Raw genomic sequence first — 19,421 nt, forward strand, 5'->3', positions numbered from 1 at the left:
CGGTTAAATATTATTCTTGATCCCTGAATCCTTTCACCCTCCATGTCTACTTACATGCCCAACAATGAGAAACATCAGTCCTGCTTGGGGGATTCTAAACTTTTCCTCCCTCCACCACAACAATTCATCACAGTCTTCTTAAGGCATTAACTGATGAAAATGTGCTCACGAGAAAAGCATTACATCTATAACTGATAGGTTCAGCTGCAAGTTCAAAGATAGCATCCACCGCAGCTTCAAAACCAATTCCATTCTTTTACTGCGATTGAACAGCTGCAAGTACGTCTGAACCGTCTGTGCTTGATATCCACCAGATCACAGATTCAGCCATTTTTTTTTTACATTGTCTGAATATCCAGGAATTAGCCTGTCTTTGCGCTGCCAACATCTCATAGAATATAATGGAAAAGTTAAAAAGTCTCCGAACCACTGAGTATTAAAAGACGCTCAAAGAACAGTCTGCCTTGATCCAGGAACAATATTTTGAGGTTCAAAGGTCTTTTTCATTTGTTGACAAGAAAAGGGCAACCTTTTCTTTGAACTGAAGTTTTATAAATACTTTGGGGAAATAGCAGTGCACTTTCCATTCAGAGGGTCTAATCCACCAACCAGTCACATCGCAAATTATGGGTGCCAAAATCACTGAGCACTGGCTGGAAATATCCCTAATCAGTCACCTCAAATGTACCTCATTGTGTGTCCTACTCCATTTCCAAATTTGGTTCCATGAAGTCATTGAATCACAATTATATTAACCCAAGTAAATGCCTTTGGAGCAGGAAAATCCAAGGTGCATATACGCCTTGCCTTATTCACAGGCAGATGGAGGCAGGGTGCTTACAATTACATCGAATATTCCCATCTATTTTGGGCCCACGGAGCTCAGCAATAAAATATAGGAAGAAAAACCTTAAAAAAATGAATTTTTAAATTGTGCATTTTTTTTAAGGGGACACCAAATGATAAATAGAGACATATCAAGAAAAATAGAAACTGCTGTTGATATCAATGTTTAGTGGCTGTCATTTAACAGAACCGTTGGATTTAACAGTCCTGTTATTGCAAAGCAATTGAACCTTCAATTCACCTGGGAACATTTTACACCAAGTTATCGAACATTCATTCTGTTATCACAAAAACAAGTTGCACTTGTATAGCAGCCCAGGGAGGCATTCCAAGATACCATTTGGAAGTATTAACAAACACAATTTGATTCTCTGGGGATTGGGAGTGAAGAGAATAACTCGAGAAGTTGTGCAAGGAAGAGATCTCAAAGCTGAGGCCTTTGCACTTGAAGGTCTGCAGAATTGTCAAAAGTTTAAATTATTCACCAAGAGACGTATGATTCTAGCCAATACTACAGAAGAAAGTTAGGATTCTGGACACACCCTGTCTGGCCTGCCACTGAATCCATCACTTGCCGGTCACTTATTTTTGTGTGATCCACTTCTTGAGGAAGATACTGTCTCAAGATTATTGTGCCAAAACACAGAAATGCTGGAGGAACTCAGGCAGTTCACAGGAGGTAAAGATGTATTACCCACTGTTGAAAGCCAGGTACACTGCTAATGTCTTCCACAGTGAAGTTTGATGCAAATTGCTCATTCAGCTCTTCTGGCATCTCATTGTCACCTATTACCATTTCTCCAAGTGATTCTCTGAGCTCCACCAGTAGGTTGTGTGTTGCTCCAGTTGCCAGCTTTTGCAGTCCCTTCAGTGTATATGGATGATTTGCTCTCCTGTCTTAACCTTCTTTCTAATACCTTGAAGAAGGGCCCAGGCCCAAAACATGGGTGATATATATTTACCTCCTTATCTGCGAGAGTGTCCAAGGTCCTCCTGTATTTCTCTGCTTTGACTCAGTAATCTAGATTCAGAACCTTCCACAAGAAGTGGACCACACAAAAATGAGTGAGCGGCAGCGGTATATTCTGCAGACCTTTGTGCTTCACTAGATGACCGTGTTACCACCTGTGTATCCTGAAGACACTGACAGTTTCCTTTCTAGCGCACTTCCCGCAGTCAGCAGATCTGGGAACTATTTCTCTGCATCTTCCGGCCCCTTTAACTCGGAAAGTTGAGACACATGATCAGATGTCTGAGACTTTTCCCCTGGGGCTCTGCTTTTCAAATACATGTTCTGGTTTTTGCAAATACCAAATAGTTCGCTCACGACTGTTTTCTAGAAGGGCTTACCCGTTAACTCCTCAGCTCTGCCCATTTTTCTACTCCACAACATTCATCTTACTAAAGACAAATTCCAAAAATGTAAAATGTAACATTGGTCATATGGGTGTATTTGGGCACTGAATGCTTGTGGCCCTGTTACCATGTTGTATTTCTAAATTAAATAAAATTAAGTAAATTTAAAAAAAACAAAAAAAAAACAGATGTCTGAGACGAGACGGAAGCTAACAAAGCAACAACCAAACGTCAAAACATTCCTCACTGATATAACTGAATAGATTTGAGATTTGAGAATGAGGAGGACCTCAGACTGTGAAAGAAGTGAACGGAGCCCAGACTTACCTTGCACTGTCAAAGGTCGCTGATGCAGTTTTGCCAATCGCTCCAAATCCAACTCCTACTGCTAGACCCTCTGAAAGTAAACGACAACAACAACAACAAATCAGAGATAAGGCAAAAGTACCTACTTCTTCTTTGCTTCTTAAATTCTATCTAAAGGAGGCCATACAGATAAGGACTATTTCCATCTCATTTATTGCTAACAGCAATAGCCAACGGTGAGCATGTAGCACCCTCGGGCCAGTCGATCAATGGCGGAGAACTCACCACCAGCAGCCAATATTAAAACACCAGCTTCCAATCGTAGGACACCCATTGACCAATGGAGGAACACTCAGTACCAGAAACCAATATTGAAACATTTGACCAACCAGCAGCCAGCAGGGCTGAATGCCAACAACCAATAATGGAGTGCTCTAACATGGCAGAGTGAAAGAAAAGGTTTTTCCCTGGGGAAAAACTACCAAAAGGTGAATGTGGGTAAACGACTGAGCAAATGAGAGGCAGCAAATCAAGGTAGGAATTCAAAAGTGATTACCTAAGTTGATGGAAGGAGAAGGAAAGAAAAGAATGGACTCTGTAGAATTTCTGGTGTATTTTTGTTGAATGACAACATTGTCTGACTGAATTAATGCAACCTAGATTGTATACCTAAAATGGATGAGAGGGGGGGGGGGTGGGGGGGTGGCTTGGGAGGAGGGAGGGGGGGGGGGAGAAAAAGTCACTGTAAATGTGTGAAAAAGAAAAAGTGTATATCATGGCTATTGTGATTTATGGTGTGAAAAATAAAAAAGTTAAAAAAAAACAGCTCTATTAGTAGAAATAATGATTTTCATCATACCACAGATGAGTGCTTATTTTAATTTTAATTCTGTTGACATACTCCAACTATTTCTGTCAGAGCAATGGAAAAGTTAGTCCGTATCTGTAACTCCCCTCAAGAAGCATCCAGAAAGAACTGAAAATGATCAGTTTTAAAAGTGTGGGAGGAAGCCACGTCTTGCTGCAGTTATTTCAGAAAATCACATGGTTTTAATCCAATTTTAAAACAAAGGAGTGCTTTCAGGTTTGGGAAAATCAATGCAAGTTGTCTGTGCTGAACCACAGAGACCTCAAAAGCAATAAACTCTCAGATCTCTTGAGAAAAGTGAATCAACCCAAATAAACGTGCTCTGGTCCACCACCTGTCAGGATGAATGGCTGAACTCTGATCTCACCCTGCAAATTTTAATTCTCACTATCTTATTTGGTGCCTCTGTATATTTGGCGGGGGTGGTGGTTGCAGAGGTTGCAAATGCAGGAGTGCATGAATGGAGGGAATTGTAAACCATTGCAATCTACAAAGCCAATTTTATTTAATTCCAGAATAGATATAACAGCATTTTACACCCGAGACTCCAGACGGCATTTAGAAATATGCTAATTATTTTGACTCTACATGAAAAACTTCAGATTTACAAAATCAAGGAGAAGATTCATTGCAACAAAAATAAATTAGTGGCAATAAATCTGAAGACATAAGGGCAACAGAACAGACGCACATTACAAATGCATTGTAAGTAACTCAGAATAAAAATAATGAATCAGTGAGTTATAAGAATTAGAGAATGCTCTCATCTTGCTTCAGAACCGACTTTGAAATATTTCAGTCAGCCTTTCTTATCCTTTTGCATAAAGCTCTAAGAAATAGTGGCAGGTGTCGGCCAATCAGCCCCTGGAACCTTCTCCACAGTAATAAAATTGTGGATGATTCAGTCTTCATCGCCGCACTGCCTTCTCCCATACCCCTTGAGTGAACAACCTCCAATCACCTGGAACTTCTTTTTCTTGACTGTGTTTAGACGTACTGGTCAAGATGCACCTCCCTTCACTGACATGCGCAACTTCATTGATGAAAGCAAATCCTTTTTGCTGCTTCTGAGCCTCCAGGTCAATAAATGAGACAGAGCTTGGTTTTCCGCCGACTCAACCACTTTTTATTCTCTTACTGAAAGGTGCGAGCTCGCCTGGAAATATGACTCCAATGAGCCCAGAAGCATTTGCACAGTTTTGATTATGTCAGCAAATGTCTCTGGCAAGCCAAATCATCACAATTTTATCTGGCTCAATTATCTACCGATCACGAACCCACTCCCCAAGAAATAACTTCATTAGCATCGAAGCAGCACTTAAGTATTGAGGCAAACATCAAAATATCATGTTTCCCTTGCATTTCCTTGTTTTTTTTCCATTTACATTGAATATATTCTTTTAAGAAGTATATAATGATAAAAATTTATCTCACTCAAGGGTCTTATTTCCTTCTTAACTGCTTATCCCACCTTTTTAAGCTTGAGTTGAATGATCTCCCATTCGGATTGTTAATTATCATGTGGCATTTAGACTTTGTTTATCAGGCTTTAATGCACAGTTTTGCCCAAATCAAAGCTGCATTCCGCTTGCACACAACTCAGTGGGAATGTCAGACAAATATCATTGGGTTTCATATTTCTTTCCAAACATGCTACTTGTAGTTAGTTCTCTACACCGCCAGTGGGCTGATATCGCCTCCAATCGAACATCTTGGCGCCTCACAGTCCGGCGGGCAGCAACCTCCTTTGAAGAAGACCGCAGAGCCCACCTCACTGACAAAAGGCAAAGGAGGAAAAACCCAACACCCAACCCCAACCCACCAATTTTCCCTTGCAACCGGTGCAACTGTGCCTGCCTGTCCCGCGTCGGACTTGTCAGTCACCAACGAGCCTGCAGCAGACGTGGACATTACCCCTCCATAAATCTTCGTCCGCGAAGCCAAGCCAAAGAATAGTTTGAAGTAAAATTCAGTGAAGCAACTGTTGTCTTTAGCAGAAATGAATCGTTTTTACAGTACCAAGGTTATTGAAATGCACAACATAGGCACTTCAGATTCAGAATTTATTGTCAGGAACATGTCACGAAATTCGTTGTTTTGTGGCAGCGTCACAGTGCAAACATTTAGATAAACCACATTACAAAATAAATAAAAATAATGCAAGAAGAAGAAAAAGACAAAGTAAGGTGGTGTCTACGGTTCATTGTTCATTGGGCAGAGGGGAAGAAGCTGGCCTTTGTCTTCAAGCTCCTGTACCTCTTTCCCAATGGTAGCAGTGTGAAGAGGGCCTGCCCTGGGTGGTAAGGGTCCTTAGAGGCTGCTTTCTTAAGACACTGCCTCTTGCAGATGTCCTTGAAGAGGTGAAGATTGATGCCCGTGATGGCGCTAGCGGAGTTAACAACTCTGGAGTTTCTTTTTCCAGACCTTTGAATTGGCACCTCCATATCAGACAGTGATGTAACCAGCCAGAATGCTCTCCACGGTACACCTGTAGAAATTTTTGAGAGCCTTTGGTGACATACCCAATCACCTCAAACTCTTCACAAAGTATAGCCACGGGCGAGGCTTCTTTGCGATTGCATCTACATAAATGCCCAGGGCAGATCCTTGGAGATGTTGACACCCAGGGCTTTGAGGTTCTTGACCTTCTTCTCTGCTGACCCTTCAATGAGGACTGGTTCGTGTTCTCCTGACTTCCTCCTGAAGTCCACAATCAACTCCTTGGTTAAGTGCAAGGTTGTTCTCGTGACGCCACTCAACGAGCTGATCTATCTCCCTCCTGTACGCTTCCTTATTCCTGGGCGTGGTCTGGGTCAGAATGATATCAGATGCAGGTGCTCTGTCTCCCAATATTTCCATCTCTCACCTCCCAGAACACAAAATGTCAGTCAAATAATTTGAGGGAATAAAACACGTGAGAATACTTTCAACAATACTGATATGTAATTGTGAAAAATGGATTGTTTGCTCAGCTGATAAAGATGGCGATGGCTGCATCTAACAATACAATATCTACCCCTTTCCTCCAGCTCCCCATCAGTTCCTTTCCTTTTCCGATCAGAGATCTACCCTTCTTATCCCTATGCACTCTCCTCGATCACTTCTCAGTTTCTCTCTCTTATACCCGTCCAGTATTTTCTCTTATCTGTTAGCCAGTGCTTCTCCCCCTTCCCCTTCCTCCCTCCTCTCACCTTTTTATCCAAGCGCCCGCCTGTTTTTTGTTTTAGATTCCTGACAAAGAGCTCAGACCTGAAACAAGGACTGCCTTTCCTGTTTTAGATGCTGCATGACCTGTTGAATTTCTCCAGCACTTCTCTGTATTGTACTGGACTCCAACATCTGCAGATTATCTTGTTTAATTCTTAAATCATAATAAGGTTGCACGGAGGAGCAAAAGAAATTGATGCATTTAACTCCTTGAGCCATCAATATCTCTTGTCCTTAGCTTCATGCGATTCCCTCCATTCCACCAATATTAAGCAATCTATTGTTGGCTGTTTTAAATTAACAATCATTTAGCCTCCAAAGCCCTTCAGGACAGAAAATTCCAAGTACTCCTATGTGAAGAAATTCCTCTTCACCTTGGTCATTCACGGCCAACTCCTCGTTCTTGTTCTAGACTCCTTGCTCTGAAGAAATGATGCCTGCCTCTCGCCTGCTGAACTCTAAGAATTGTGCAAGTTCCAATAAAATCTCCTCTCAGTCTTCCAAGTCTAGAGAACACAATTGTCAAGCCGACTTATTATCTCCATACATAGATCCAACAGGATAGATACAAGGGGAAATGCTTTCATTGTTTCCAAGACCAAAAATGATAATAAGCTAAATAAACTCAAACAGACTCAAAACGTCAACCATTCTTTTTCTCCCGCTCGTGCTGTTCAACCTGCTGAGTTCCTCCAGGAGAGGGTGTTTAGCTCCAGAGTCCTGCGTCTGCAGTCTTCTGTATGTCTTCAGAAGTGACTACTACGCATATGAAATAACCACCAGTGATTAAATGGTGAATTCCAAAGAAACCTCTTTGCCTAGAGTCATGAGAGTTTGGAAGTCTAAGTATTTGTGGGGAGCAGTACAGATGCCTCTCACTGGAAGCTAACCAAGAATAGTGTATGTTGGTGAGATTGGAGAAATGAAAGGAATCACTGCTCTTGACCTGTACACAGAAGAGCCTGTTTCTGGGGTTTCTGAGCGCCTGGCCGCATGGTGTGCCGACAACAACTTGCCCCTTAACACTCAGAAGACCAAGGAGATCATTGTGAACTTCAGGCATGCTGGAAGCCACACTCATGTCAACGGAGTTACGGTGGAGCGTGTATCAAGCTTTAAATTCCTTGGTGTCCACATTTCCAATGATCTCATCTGGCCCCTTAACGCCTCCATCCTGATCAAAGAGATGCAACAGCACCTTTATTTTCTGCGGAGCATGAAGAAAGTGTACCTCTGTCCCAGGATATTGATGGATTTTTACCACTGTACTGATGAGGACACATTTACCTATGGTATCTCAGTGTGGAATGAGAATCGTCTCGTATCGTACCGTAAAGCCCTTCAGCGGGTGGTGAAAACTGCCCAGCGGATTATCAGCATTTAACGGCATTTAATTGCCCACCATTGAGAACATCTATCAGAAATGCTGTCTGGGCAGGGCGAAGAGCATCCTCAAGGATGCATCACACCCAAACTATGGACTATTTACCCTTCTCCATCTGGTAGGTGCTACAGGAGCATTCGCTCTTGAACCAGCAGGCTCAAGAAGAGCTTTTTCACCTTTCACCCCCCCCGAGGCTGTGACCCTGCTGAACCTTAAATCCCAGTGTTGAGTGGCACTGCACTCACAGTGTACTGTCAGTACTTTTACAATTGTTTGCTTGCTTAAGGCACTTGTTTTCATTTGCATTCAGTTATTTGTACATAGCACTATTTTTAACCTTCTAGTTGGATGCTAATTGTATTTCATTGCCTTTTTATTTTACTTGGCACGGTGACAATAAAGTTGAATTTAATCTAATAAATATCTCACATTTTCATTTGCTTAATGAGGCAGATTGATGAAATGGTTTGACAAATAAAAATGTACCAAATTGACTGCAGAGTTATTTCTCAATCACAGTGCAAGTCTGCATAAACTCCATCAGGATTTGTTTCTGGCATTCACAAAATTTGGTTAATCATAGCTCCTGCTCCCTTGCATTGGTTCTGCACCTGCAATAACTACTCTTGACTCTAGTCAAGCTGCAATGGTTTGAAAATAAACTCATCATCCCTCTGGCAAAGTTTTCACTCGATTGCACAAATGTGGCGAGTTTGAACATTAATGAGACAAGCCCTCACGAACCAGCCAAATTTTTTGGAAACTTTTATAGTCAGAGGCCCTGCAATTTATTTCCACGTTTCCTTTGTCGGCAGATGCTTCAAGAGGTGATCCAGAGAGCAAAGGGAATTCAGCAGACGATTGGTGTGGTGAATGAGGTGGGACTATTGCAATTTCGACAGATGATTGACAGTTGGGCAGAGGATCACTGGAGGGGAGAGGGAATGGAGGTTCACCAGATGAAGGGGGGAATTATCTGAGGGCTTGGCATTTCTCATAAGGGGAGCACAATATAGTCAAGTATGGGAGCCTTTGGTCCACATCATTACATTGTTAAATGGCTGAAAATCTGTCACGGAACTGTAGGACTTTTAATGTTGCTTGAAACTTTCACTTATTTTTTGATCCAATAAACCATCGTTCACTGCCATCCTCTGCTTCCCGTTACTGGCACAATTTCCTCTCCATGCCGCCAAAACATTTTAAAAATTCTGGACCTTCCATCACAATGACAAGCTTATTCGATGGCAGCTAATCAAATATAATTTTTGAAGTCCAGTTGTGCAATATGAAGTACATTTGTCTGTTACTTTTACTGAAATCAATCAATCATCAAAAGTAGTTTTTGGCACATTTGTCTTTGAACAAATCTTTCCCCATTAACCTGCACTCTCCCTGCTCATGGTTTCTAAAACCTTCCAGGTTAAACTGACTTGTCTGCAATTACAAGGCTTTTTCCCCATAACCTTTTGGAAACAGGCGGGCAACACTTGGAATTTTCCAGTTCTGAGGAATCACTGTTGAAGATGACAGCCGTGGTCTCTGCACTGTCCTTCCTCATTCCCCTCAGCATCCCACCTGGACCAGGGAACCTATCACTTTAAATGCAAAACGTCTTGCACCCCCACCTCCTAAATCTCAATAGCATCTTCATTTGCTGAGACTTCCTTTTACTGATCAGCAAACTCCAAGTCCGGAGACTCAACAGTGTAATTGGATCCTTGATTTCCTCAGCTCCAGACCACAATCAATGAGGATTGGAAAGAGCATCTCCTCCACAATCTCTATCTGTAATGGAGCATGGCAATCTTAGCCCCCTGCTCCACTCAATTTACACCTATGGCAGTGTGGCTCGGTACGACAACAGCACCATCTTCAAATCTGCTAACAATACCACAGTCGGGGGTGAAATAAAAAGAGGTGATGAATCAGCATAAAGAAGGGAGCATGAGAACTTCGCTAAATGGTGCACCAACAACAACCTCATACTCCACGTCACCAAAACCAAGGAATTAATTGTTGACTTCAGGAAGGGAAAAGCAGAGGTGTATGATCCAGTGATCATTGGGGGAAATCAGAGGTGGAGAGGGTAAGCAAATTGAAGTTCTTGGGAGTAATTATCTCAAAAGATCTTTCATGGACCCAACACACTAATGGCATTGTGAAGAAAGCACATCAGCACCTCTTTCTTAGGAGTTTGCTGAGGTTTAGTAGGACATTGGAAATCCTGGGAAATTTCTACACATGTGTGGTGGAAAGTGTGCTGACCGGCTGCATCACATATTGGGGACACCAATATACCTGAGCGCAAAGCCCTACTAAAGGTAATGAGAAAAGCCCAGGACATCATAGGCAACCCCCCCACCCCCCCAACCACTACATCTACAGGGAACCCTGCCGTCAGAGAGTAGCAGCAATCATCAAGGATCCACACCAGCCAGCACACACTCTGTTCTGTTCATCAGGAAAGAGGTAGAGGCGCCACAAGACTCACACCACCAGGTTCAGGAACAGCTGCTCCCCCTCCACCATCAGACTCAACAACAAACTTAATCAGGGGCTCATTTAAGAACTTCTACTTTTGTACTTTTTAATTTTTTTTTCTCTCTCTGTCTGTATTGTAGTTTGTTTACATATTTTATTTGTTTATATCTGTACATTGTGCCTTTTTTTTGCACTATCAATAAGTGGTAATTCTGCCCACAGGAAAAAGAATCTCAGGGCTGTATGTGATGTATGTACTCTGACAATAAATCTGAAATCTGAAGACTGATGTAATGTTCATTTTGTATCCTTGGCATTTATTCTGTTTCATGGATATAATTATTTTTCTGTCTCTGCCAGTTTTTATGTGTTTATATCCTGTTTGTGTGCAAAGAGAATACTTTTGGGCTGCCAGTCTTCTCTCATATTCTTCTATTTCCTCTTTGAACCCTTGTATTCACCCTGGTTCTCAACTAGCTAGTGGTTCGTTGTCCATTCTGAAATATGATGGCAGGAAGGAAAATGCTGTCTTTGTGCCACTGGGTGGTCGTCTTCAGGCTCCTGTACCTCTTTCCTGAAGAGGGCATGGTCTGGGAGGTGAGAGTCCTTGAGGATAGAGGCTGCTTTCTTAAGACACTGCCTCTGGTAGATATCCTCGATGAGGTGAAGACTGATGCCCATGATGGCACTGGCCAAGTTCACAGCTCTTGTAGTGTTTTTGCCGTCCTGTACATTGGCACCTCCATACCAGACAGTGATGCAACCAGTCAGAATGCTCTCCTGCAGAAATTTGCATGACATACCAAACCTCCTCAAACTCCTCACGAACTATAGCCGGCTGGCAAGCTGTACTTCTGGGCTTTCTCCATGCTGCTGGTTCATTCAATAAAAAGCTCATTACAATTTTTTTTTCACCGATGTTAGCTCTTGCTTGCGATCACTGAATAACTGTTGACATTTATGGATCGTAGACATCAGGAAATTGATGATCTTTTAAATATTTGAAGAAGAGTACAGTTATCAATGTGTGCAGTCACTTCGTTTCTCAAATGTGGAATCCAGCCAGAGATTAGATCGATGTTTAAATTGAATGACAGCTTTTGGTAAATAAGCAAAGCTTTAAATAACCACAATGGGAAGGTACGTCCTCCCTTCTGCAACACAATATTGTATTTTGAGAAAGGGTTAGCATCCAAAAATGTTTAAAATTCTTGCCACTGATTGGCATTAGCAGAAATAATCATATAATTAACAACATAAAACATAAACTATGAATGCTGTAAAGTTTGAAATGAAAAGGTAGAAAATGCTGCAAATGGATTTAGCTTGATGTCGTGACTATTTACATGTGAACATATTTTCATTGTCACAGAGATTCTTCAGCCTACTGGATGCTATGAAACACTAACTATGAAACACCTGATATCGGGGATAGCCAAAATATTTCCCCCGGGCCAACTGAAGCTGGTGCTCATTTTTAAGTGGTCGGTAGAAGGGAAAAAAAAAATCCAAATGGAGCGAAGTCTCAGCGCTCCCCCATAGGGTCCGACCGCCGAGTCCGACTGCCATCAGCTCTGTACAGGCTTTCTTCTTTGGCTTGGCTTCGCGGACGAAGATTTATGGAGGGGGTAAAAAGTCCACGTCAGCTGCAGGCTCGTTTGTGGCTGACCAGTCCGATGCGGGACAGGCAGACACGATTGCAGCGGTTGCAAGGGAAAATTGGTGGGTTGGGGTTGGGTGTTGGGTTTTTCCTCCTTTGCCTTTTGTCAGTGAGGTGGGCTCTGCGGTCTTCTTCAAAGGAGGCTGCTGCCCGCCAAACTGTGAGGCGCCAAGATGCACGGTTTGAGGCGTTATCAGCCCACTGGCGGTGGTCAATGTGGCAGGCACCAAGAGATTTCTTTAGGCAGTCCTTGTACCTTTTCTTTGGTGCACCTCTGTCACGGTGGCCAGTGGAGAGCTCGCCATATAATACGATCTTGGGAAGGCGATGGTCCTCCATTCTGGAGACGTGACCCATCCAGCGCAGCTGGATCTTCAGCAGCGTGGACTCGATGCTGTCGACCTCTGCCATCTCGAGTACCTCGACGTTAGGGGTGTGAGCGCTCCAATGGATGTTGAGGATGGAGCGGAGACAACGCTGGTGGAAGCGTTCTAGGAGCCGTAGGTGGTGCCGGTAGAGGACCCATGATTCGGAGCCGAACAGGAGTGTGGGTATGACAACGGCTCTGTATACGCTTATCTTTGTGAGGTTTTTCAGTTGGTTGTTTTTCCAGACTCTTTTGTGTAGTCTTCCAAAGGCGCTATTTGCCTTGGCGAGTCTGTTGTCTATCTCATTGTCGATCCTTGCATCTGATGAAATGGTGCAGCCGAGATAGGTAAACTGGTTGACCGTTTTGAGTTTTGTGTGCCCGATGGAGATGTGGGGGGGCTGGTAGTCATGGTGGGGAGCTGGCTGATGGAGGACCTCAGTTTTCTTCAGGCTGACTTCCAGGCCAAACATTTTGGCAGTTTCCGCAAAGCAGGACGTCAAGCGCTGAAGAGCTGGCTCTGAATGGGCAACTAAAGCGGCATCATCTGCAAAGAGTAGTTCACGGACAAGTTTCTCTTGTGTCTTGGTGTGAGCTTGCAGGCGCCTCAGATTGAAGAGACTGCCATCCGTGCGGTACCGGATGTAAACAGCGTCTTCATTGTTGGGGTCTTTCATGGCTTGGTTCAGCATCATGCTGAAGAAGATTGAAAAGAGGGTTGGTGCGAGAACACAGCCTTGCTTCACGCCATTGTTAATGGAGAAGGGTTCAGAGAGCTCATTGCTGTATCTGACCCGACCTTGTTGGTTTTCGTGCAGTTGGATAATCATGTTGAGGAACTTTGGGGGACATCCGATGCGCTCTAGTATTTGCCAAAGCCCTTTCCTGCTCACGGTGTCGAAGGCTTTGGTGAGGTCAACAAAGGTGATGTAGAGTCCTTTGTTTTGTTCACTGCACTTTTCTTGGAGCTGTCTGAGGGCAAAGACCATGTCAGTGGTTCCTCTGTTTGCGCGAAAGCCGCACTGTGATTCTGGGAGAATATTCTCGGCGACACTAGGTATTATTCTATTTAGTAGAATCCTAGCGAAGATTTTGCCTGCAATGGAGAGCAACGTGATTCCCCTGTAGTTTGAGCAGTCTGATTTCTCGCCTTTGTTTTTGTACAGGGTGATGATGGTGGCATCACGAAGATCCTGAGGCAGTTTACCTTGGTCCCAACAAAGCTTGAAAAACTCATGCAGTTTGGCATGCAGAGTTTTGCCGCCAGCCTTCCAGACTTCTGGGGGGATTCCATCCATACCTGCTGCTTTGCCACTTTTCAGTTGTTCGATTGCCTTATATGTCTCATCCAGGGTGGGAACCTCATCCAGCTCTAGCCTTAGGGGCTGTTGAGGGAGCTGGAGCAGGGCGGAATCTTGGACTGAGCGGTTGGTACTGAAAAGAGATTGGAAGTGTTCTGACCATCGGTTGGATATGGAGATCTTGTCGCTGAGGAGGACTTTGCCGTCTGAGCTGCGCAGCGGGCTTTGGACTTGGGGTGAGGGGCCGTACACAGCCTTTAGAGCCTCGTAGAAACCCCTGAAGTCGCCAATGTCCGCGCTGAGCTGTGTTCGTTTGGCGAGGCTAGTCCACCACTCATTTTGGATCTCCCGGAGTTTGCGCTGAAGATGGCTGCATGCGCGACGGAAGGCTTGTTTTTTCTCTGGACAGGACGGCTTTGTAAGGTGAGCCTGGTGGGCAGCTCGCTTCTTTGCCAGCAGCTCCTGGATTTCCTGGCTGTTTTCGTCAAACCAGTCCTTGTTTTTCCTGGAGGAGAAGCCCAGTACCTCTTCAGTGGATTGCAGTATGGTAGTCTTCAACTGATCCCAGAGGGTTTCAGGGGACGGGTCCGTGAGGCGGGTTGCAACGTCGAGCTTTGCTTTGAGGTTTGCCTGGAAGTTTCCTCTCGCTTCGTCTGACTGCAGTTTTCCAACATTGAACCTCTTTCTGGGGGCTTTATTGTTCCTGGGCTTTGGCTTGAAGTGAAGGTTGAGCTTGCAGCGAACCAGCCGGTGGTCAGTGTGGCATTCCGCGCTAGGCATGACCCTGGTGTGGAGCACATCTTGTTTGTCACTTTCTCGCACCAGGATGTAGTCCAGGAGGTGCCAGTGTTTGGATCGGGGATGCATCCAGGTGGTCTTAAGGCTGTCCCTCTGCTGAAAAAGGGTGTTTGTAATGACAAGCCGCTCTTCTGCGCAGAGCTCCAACAGGAGGCGCCCATTGTCGTTGCACTTGCCGACGCCATGCTTGCCCAGGATTCCTGGCCAGGTTTCTGAGTCTTTGCCGACACGAGCGTTGAATGTACAGGCTTTAACGATCTGTTAAAGAGCCGATGGTGGTTAGAAACTGCTGGGCTTAATATTGTTTGGCCCGTAACTCCTTATATTTTTCTGTATGTGGCCCACAACCAAAAATGTTTGCTGCCCCCCCCCCCCCCATGATGTTTCTTTTATTGTAATAAAGAAACTTGGGTTCTTTTAAAACAACTATACTTAGCTATAGGCATCCATATTTTTTTTTGTCTATTTTTAACAAAACCTGTTTGATCCATATTTATCAATTCAGGAAGACAGTCATTAATTTTATTTGCTAATACTTTTGCTATAATTTTATAATCAACATTTAATAACAATAAAGGTCTATATGAAGCTGGTTTTAATGGATCTCTATCTTTTTTTGGGGATAGCCATAATTATTGCTGTTGAAAAATATTCTGGAAGATTATGAAGTTTAAAAGCTTGTTCTATTTCATTCATAAATAAAGGAATCATCAAATCTTTAAATTCATTATAAAATTCAACTGTAAATATAACTTACACTGGAGATTTATTATTTTGTAAACAATCAAGTGCATTATAGACCTTGTTCGGTAGAGGCATCCATCTGGACTCCAACCGAAGCTGCAATAGACTAATCTCCGACTCCCTCTAGTGGTCAGGAGGATCACTAGCACTGAATCATTACAATCCCTGCCCTATACTGTTACGAGCCCAGAGCACCCCAAAACCCAGCAGCAATAGATATTCACCAAGACAAACGGTTACTTAAACAAAAGTTGCTTTCAATTATCTTTAAACATGAAAATAGAATCAAACTTTAACTTATCACTGTTAATTTAATTAACCCCCTTCTAATTCTAAGTGCGCAAGTATGTAATGTGTGTGTAAGTTCAGAAAAGTTATTTGGTTCACAGTCCAATCTCATTACTCATTCCTCCAAGTTCACTGGTTGCAGGCAATTCTTATGGTGTGCACAGAATTGAACATTTATAAAGTTCACCAGGCTTTGGTGCTTGAAAGGTAACTGGTTACTGCTCAGGAAGGTTCTTGTCGATTTACAGAGAGAGATTTGTTATTCCAGGACATCCACAACTGATGTAATTCCATTAGCCCCTCCAGTGTCTTGCTGATTAAACTTGCTCCTTCAAGGTTCTCCAGATGACAACCTCTTTCTTCCAGGTCAACTTTTTGCTTCTCTTATTCCAAGTGAAATATTAGATAGCCAGTCCTCTCCTCTTGCATGAACCATAAGGGCTTTGACCAAGCCGTCTTCCAAAATGGGGCATTCCACAAGCTTGTCAGCTTGTCCTGTTCCACTCCCAGCCATTTCTGCTGGCTGTAACACTGTACAAGTGATCTCTGTCTCTCTATTTCTCTCTCTCACAGAGAGAGAAAGCCTGTTTGACTCTCTCTGCTTGCAAAACCACATGGCCCTCTTACAACAGCAAGCTCTCTTCCAGACAGCAGCAGCTCCAACATGCTCTTTCATCTGTTGCCTTTTGTAAACAACAATACATTAGTGAAGTCTCTTGAGCACTCTTCAAAGCTCTTGCAAAAGGTCTGAGGCCCCAATATGTCTCACATGGGGCAGAGCTCCAGTATTTCAAATAATATTTGTTTTAAAGTGTTTGTATGTGACCTACTCTAACAGACTTTTCCCAATTTATCTCCCAAAAATATATTTATATACTCTGTCACAATACACTCATCCAGTTTCTTTTCCTTCACCATAACCTCTGCCCTTCCCTGTCCTCCACAATTCTCCTGCCAGCACCTGCAGCTGGGACAGTTTATATTGGCCAATTAACCAACCAATCGGCACATCTTTGACATTTGGGAAGAAACCCATGTGGTCATTGGGTGAATGTTCATACACTGAACAAACAGCATCCAATGTTAGGATAAAATTAATGTCTCCAGGGCAATATTTGGGAAAATATTTTGTGCTGTCACAAAAAGAAAGAAATTGTATTTTTCTATTGATGTGTGACAAAAGAGAATAATTAGATTTGCAATGTAAGACTTCAGATGAAATCAATGATGGATGAAGCAGCAGGACATTGAGCTCCAACACAGAAATAATAATGAAACACAAGAAGCGCAATCGAAACGAAACATCGAGAAGATGGAGGGACACCACAGGTGAGGCAGCAACCCGTGAGAAGAAATGGTCAGCTAATGCTTCGGGTCAGGACCCTTTGTTGAGACTACAATAATGGTGGGCTCCAAGGCAGTAGCTGTCAAATACTTGTTATTGCAACAAGGACACGGGTGAATGGCAAACTCAAATAAAATCATCAAATAAAGCGCCCATCAAGGTTTGTCAGGAACTGATGGAAGTTCATTGAGAAACAGGACCCCCCCCCCCCACCCCACCCCATGATGTTATTTTAATTTGTTTATCTTTTTGCTTTTTCTGCCTTCTTTTCTTTTCTTCTTGCTTTGCCCAAATTTTCCCCACTGATTTGTCTGAATTTGGGAGGGCAGTTTCCTCCCCACTCTCCTGGGACGAATGCCTATGGGTAGTAGCAAAAAGAGAGCATGGCCACAGTAATGGGAATCCTTTAGAAATTTGGGTGCTTACTTGAGGGAGTTCTTCAAGTAGAGATCTTCACTGGCAGGGCAGTTGATGCCTTTGATGGACTTGGTAATGTCTGTCATGTTCCGCAGCCTTCTGTGGTCCTGGGCATTGGCATTTCCAAACCAGGCTACGATGTAACCTGTCAGTCGAGTGGTTGATAACATGCATATTTCCTAAAACTCCTTAGAAAGTATAGGCATTGGTGTGACTTCTTCACAGTCACCTTAATGAGATGGCCCTAAGATGTCTTCTTATATGTAGATGCCCAGAAACTTAAAGTCACTAGTCTTTTCCACTGTATTCTGCACAAACCATGCTCTACTCCAGAAAGAAGTCATTTTCAGATGAAAGATCTGAAAACAAAATTATTGCACCATTAAATATTTAGGCCACATCATTCTCTTTGTTCCAGTTTGATCATCTAAACTTCTGCTTATTTTTTTAATTATCAAGTTGGCAAAGCCAAAGTGGAATAGAAATATCAAGTGAAAACAATGTAAATGCTCCAAATCTCAATCGAGAAAAGACATTGCTGGAAATGAGCAGATCAGACAGTATCAGGTGGTAAGAGAAACAGAGTCAGTGTTTCAGGTTGAAGATGAAACAGAGAAAATAAAACATCAACGTGATATGTTAAATTTTCTTTTCTGCCAACAAATGCTGCCCAATCTATTGGATGTTTCCAGCATTTACTGTTTTTGTTTGAGATAAAGGCTCCACTGCTCTGAATTCAAATGGGAAAGTCAATTTTACATAATTGGCTTCCAATATTGGCTGTCAAATTTAGCACACATTCAATAACGAGGAGTAGCATATTTTAGCCTGACCTTTTTGCTCTGGATTCAAACTGAGTCACTATTTCTCAAACCAATCCTTCAGAGTAAAAAAAAATCTCATCTCAGCAAACTGCATCAAATTAATCTTGTGTAACAAAAAAAAAGACGATATCGCAATCCATCTATGTCATCCACCCTCAATCCATTATTTCTCAATGTTGTTCCCTGCCAAATGGGACAACAGCTTGGAATGAGTCAGGTCATTAATGCTCTGCTCCAGCTTGGCCACTGCTTTTCAGAGTTTACACAAGATAACTTAACCCCTTTTGCTCTCAGATGATCAGTCAATCTAGCATTTTCATCACTTTTTGATTTAATATTTCGACCATTTCTCAGGTTTTCTCCCTCAAATCAGATGCATATTTACAGTTTATAATTCTTCAGATTGGTTTTGTTCATAGAGAGAGCATGTCCCTACCTATATTACTGCAGTAAAAGGTGATCGATCTATTTCTTTAATGTCACATATCTGTAACAGACTCAGGATCAAACAATTATGACGGCGAATCGTCTAAGTCAGTGGTTTTCAAAATGCCCCCCTAAACTCACATTCCACCTTAAGCAATCCCTAATGCTATAAGTGCTCTGTGATTGGTAAGGGATTTTTGAAGGTGGGATGTGAGTGGGAAGGGAAGGTTGAGAATCACTGCTCTAGACCCAATTGTAACTGAAAAAGTTTGCTTGAGAAAAATGGTCATTGGCCCATTTCCTTTGGAGTTATGAAACCGTGCAACTGGATACGATTAAAACAGTGGTTTTTGAATCTTTTTCTTTCCACTCACATACCACCTTACTAATCACAAAGCACTTATGACATAGGGATTGCTTGAAGTGGAAGGTGGGTTTAGGACTGCAGTTTGAAAACCACTGGTCTAAATTAATGACCTTGGATTATTGTAATGGTTGCACTGGCTTTAAAACAAATAGGATTCTGTTCTCTCTGGGAGTCTATTAAGACTGTTCATGTAATGGGTCAAAGGCGTGAAATTATTCAAAACTTTTTCTTAAAGAAGTATTGGCATACATTTTTCACAGCTCCCTCAAAATGGCCAAAGTGTTTATTCATTATCCTCATTAAATTGCAGTATAATTATGATCAACATTATTTTTCTTCACAACTGGAAAATTGAACCAGAAAATAGCAGATCAAATTTAATAACATACAAATGTGAGGTGTTTCATTTTGGAAGGACTAACCATGGTAAATG

At 42.7% G+C, this 19,421-nt stretch overlaps 1 protein-coding gene across 2 annotated transcripts in view; it reads right to left on the minus strand.

Moving 5' to 3' along the window:
• LOC138759501 (zinc transporter ZIP11-like) overlaps positions 1-19,421 on the minus strand; it is a 489,253-nt gene that overhangs the window by 171,647 nt on the left and 298,185 nt on the right. For both annotated transcript variants that reach the window (XM_069930028.1, XM_069930027.1), the window contains one exon: positions 2,530-2,599. In XM_069930028.1, the coding sequence (XP_069786129.1) occupies positions 2,530-2,599 (70 nt within the window). The remainder of the gene's footprint in view (positions 1-2,529; positions 2,600-19,421) is intronic.

The sequence above is a fragment of the Narcine bancroftii genome, chromosome 3, assembly GCF_036971445.1.
Source record: "Narcine bancroftii isolate sNarBan1 chromosome 3, sNarBan1.hap1, whole genome shotgun sequence".
Lineage (NCBI taxonomy): Eukaryota > Metazoa > Chordata > Chondrichthyes > Torpediniformes > Narcinidae > Narcine > Narcine bancroftii.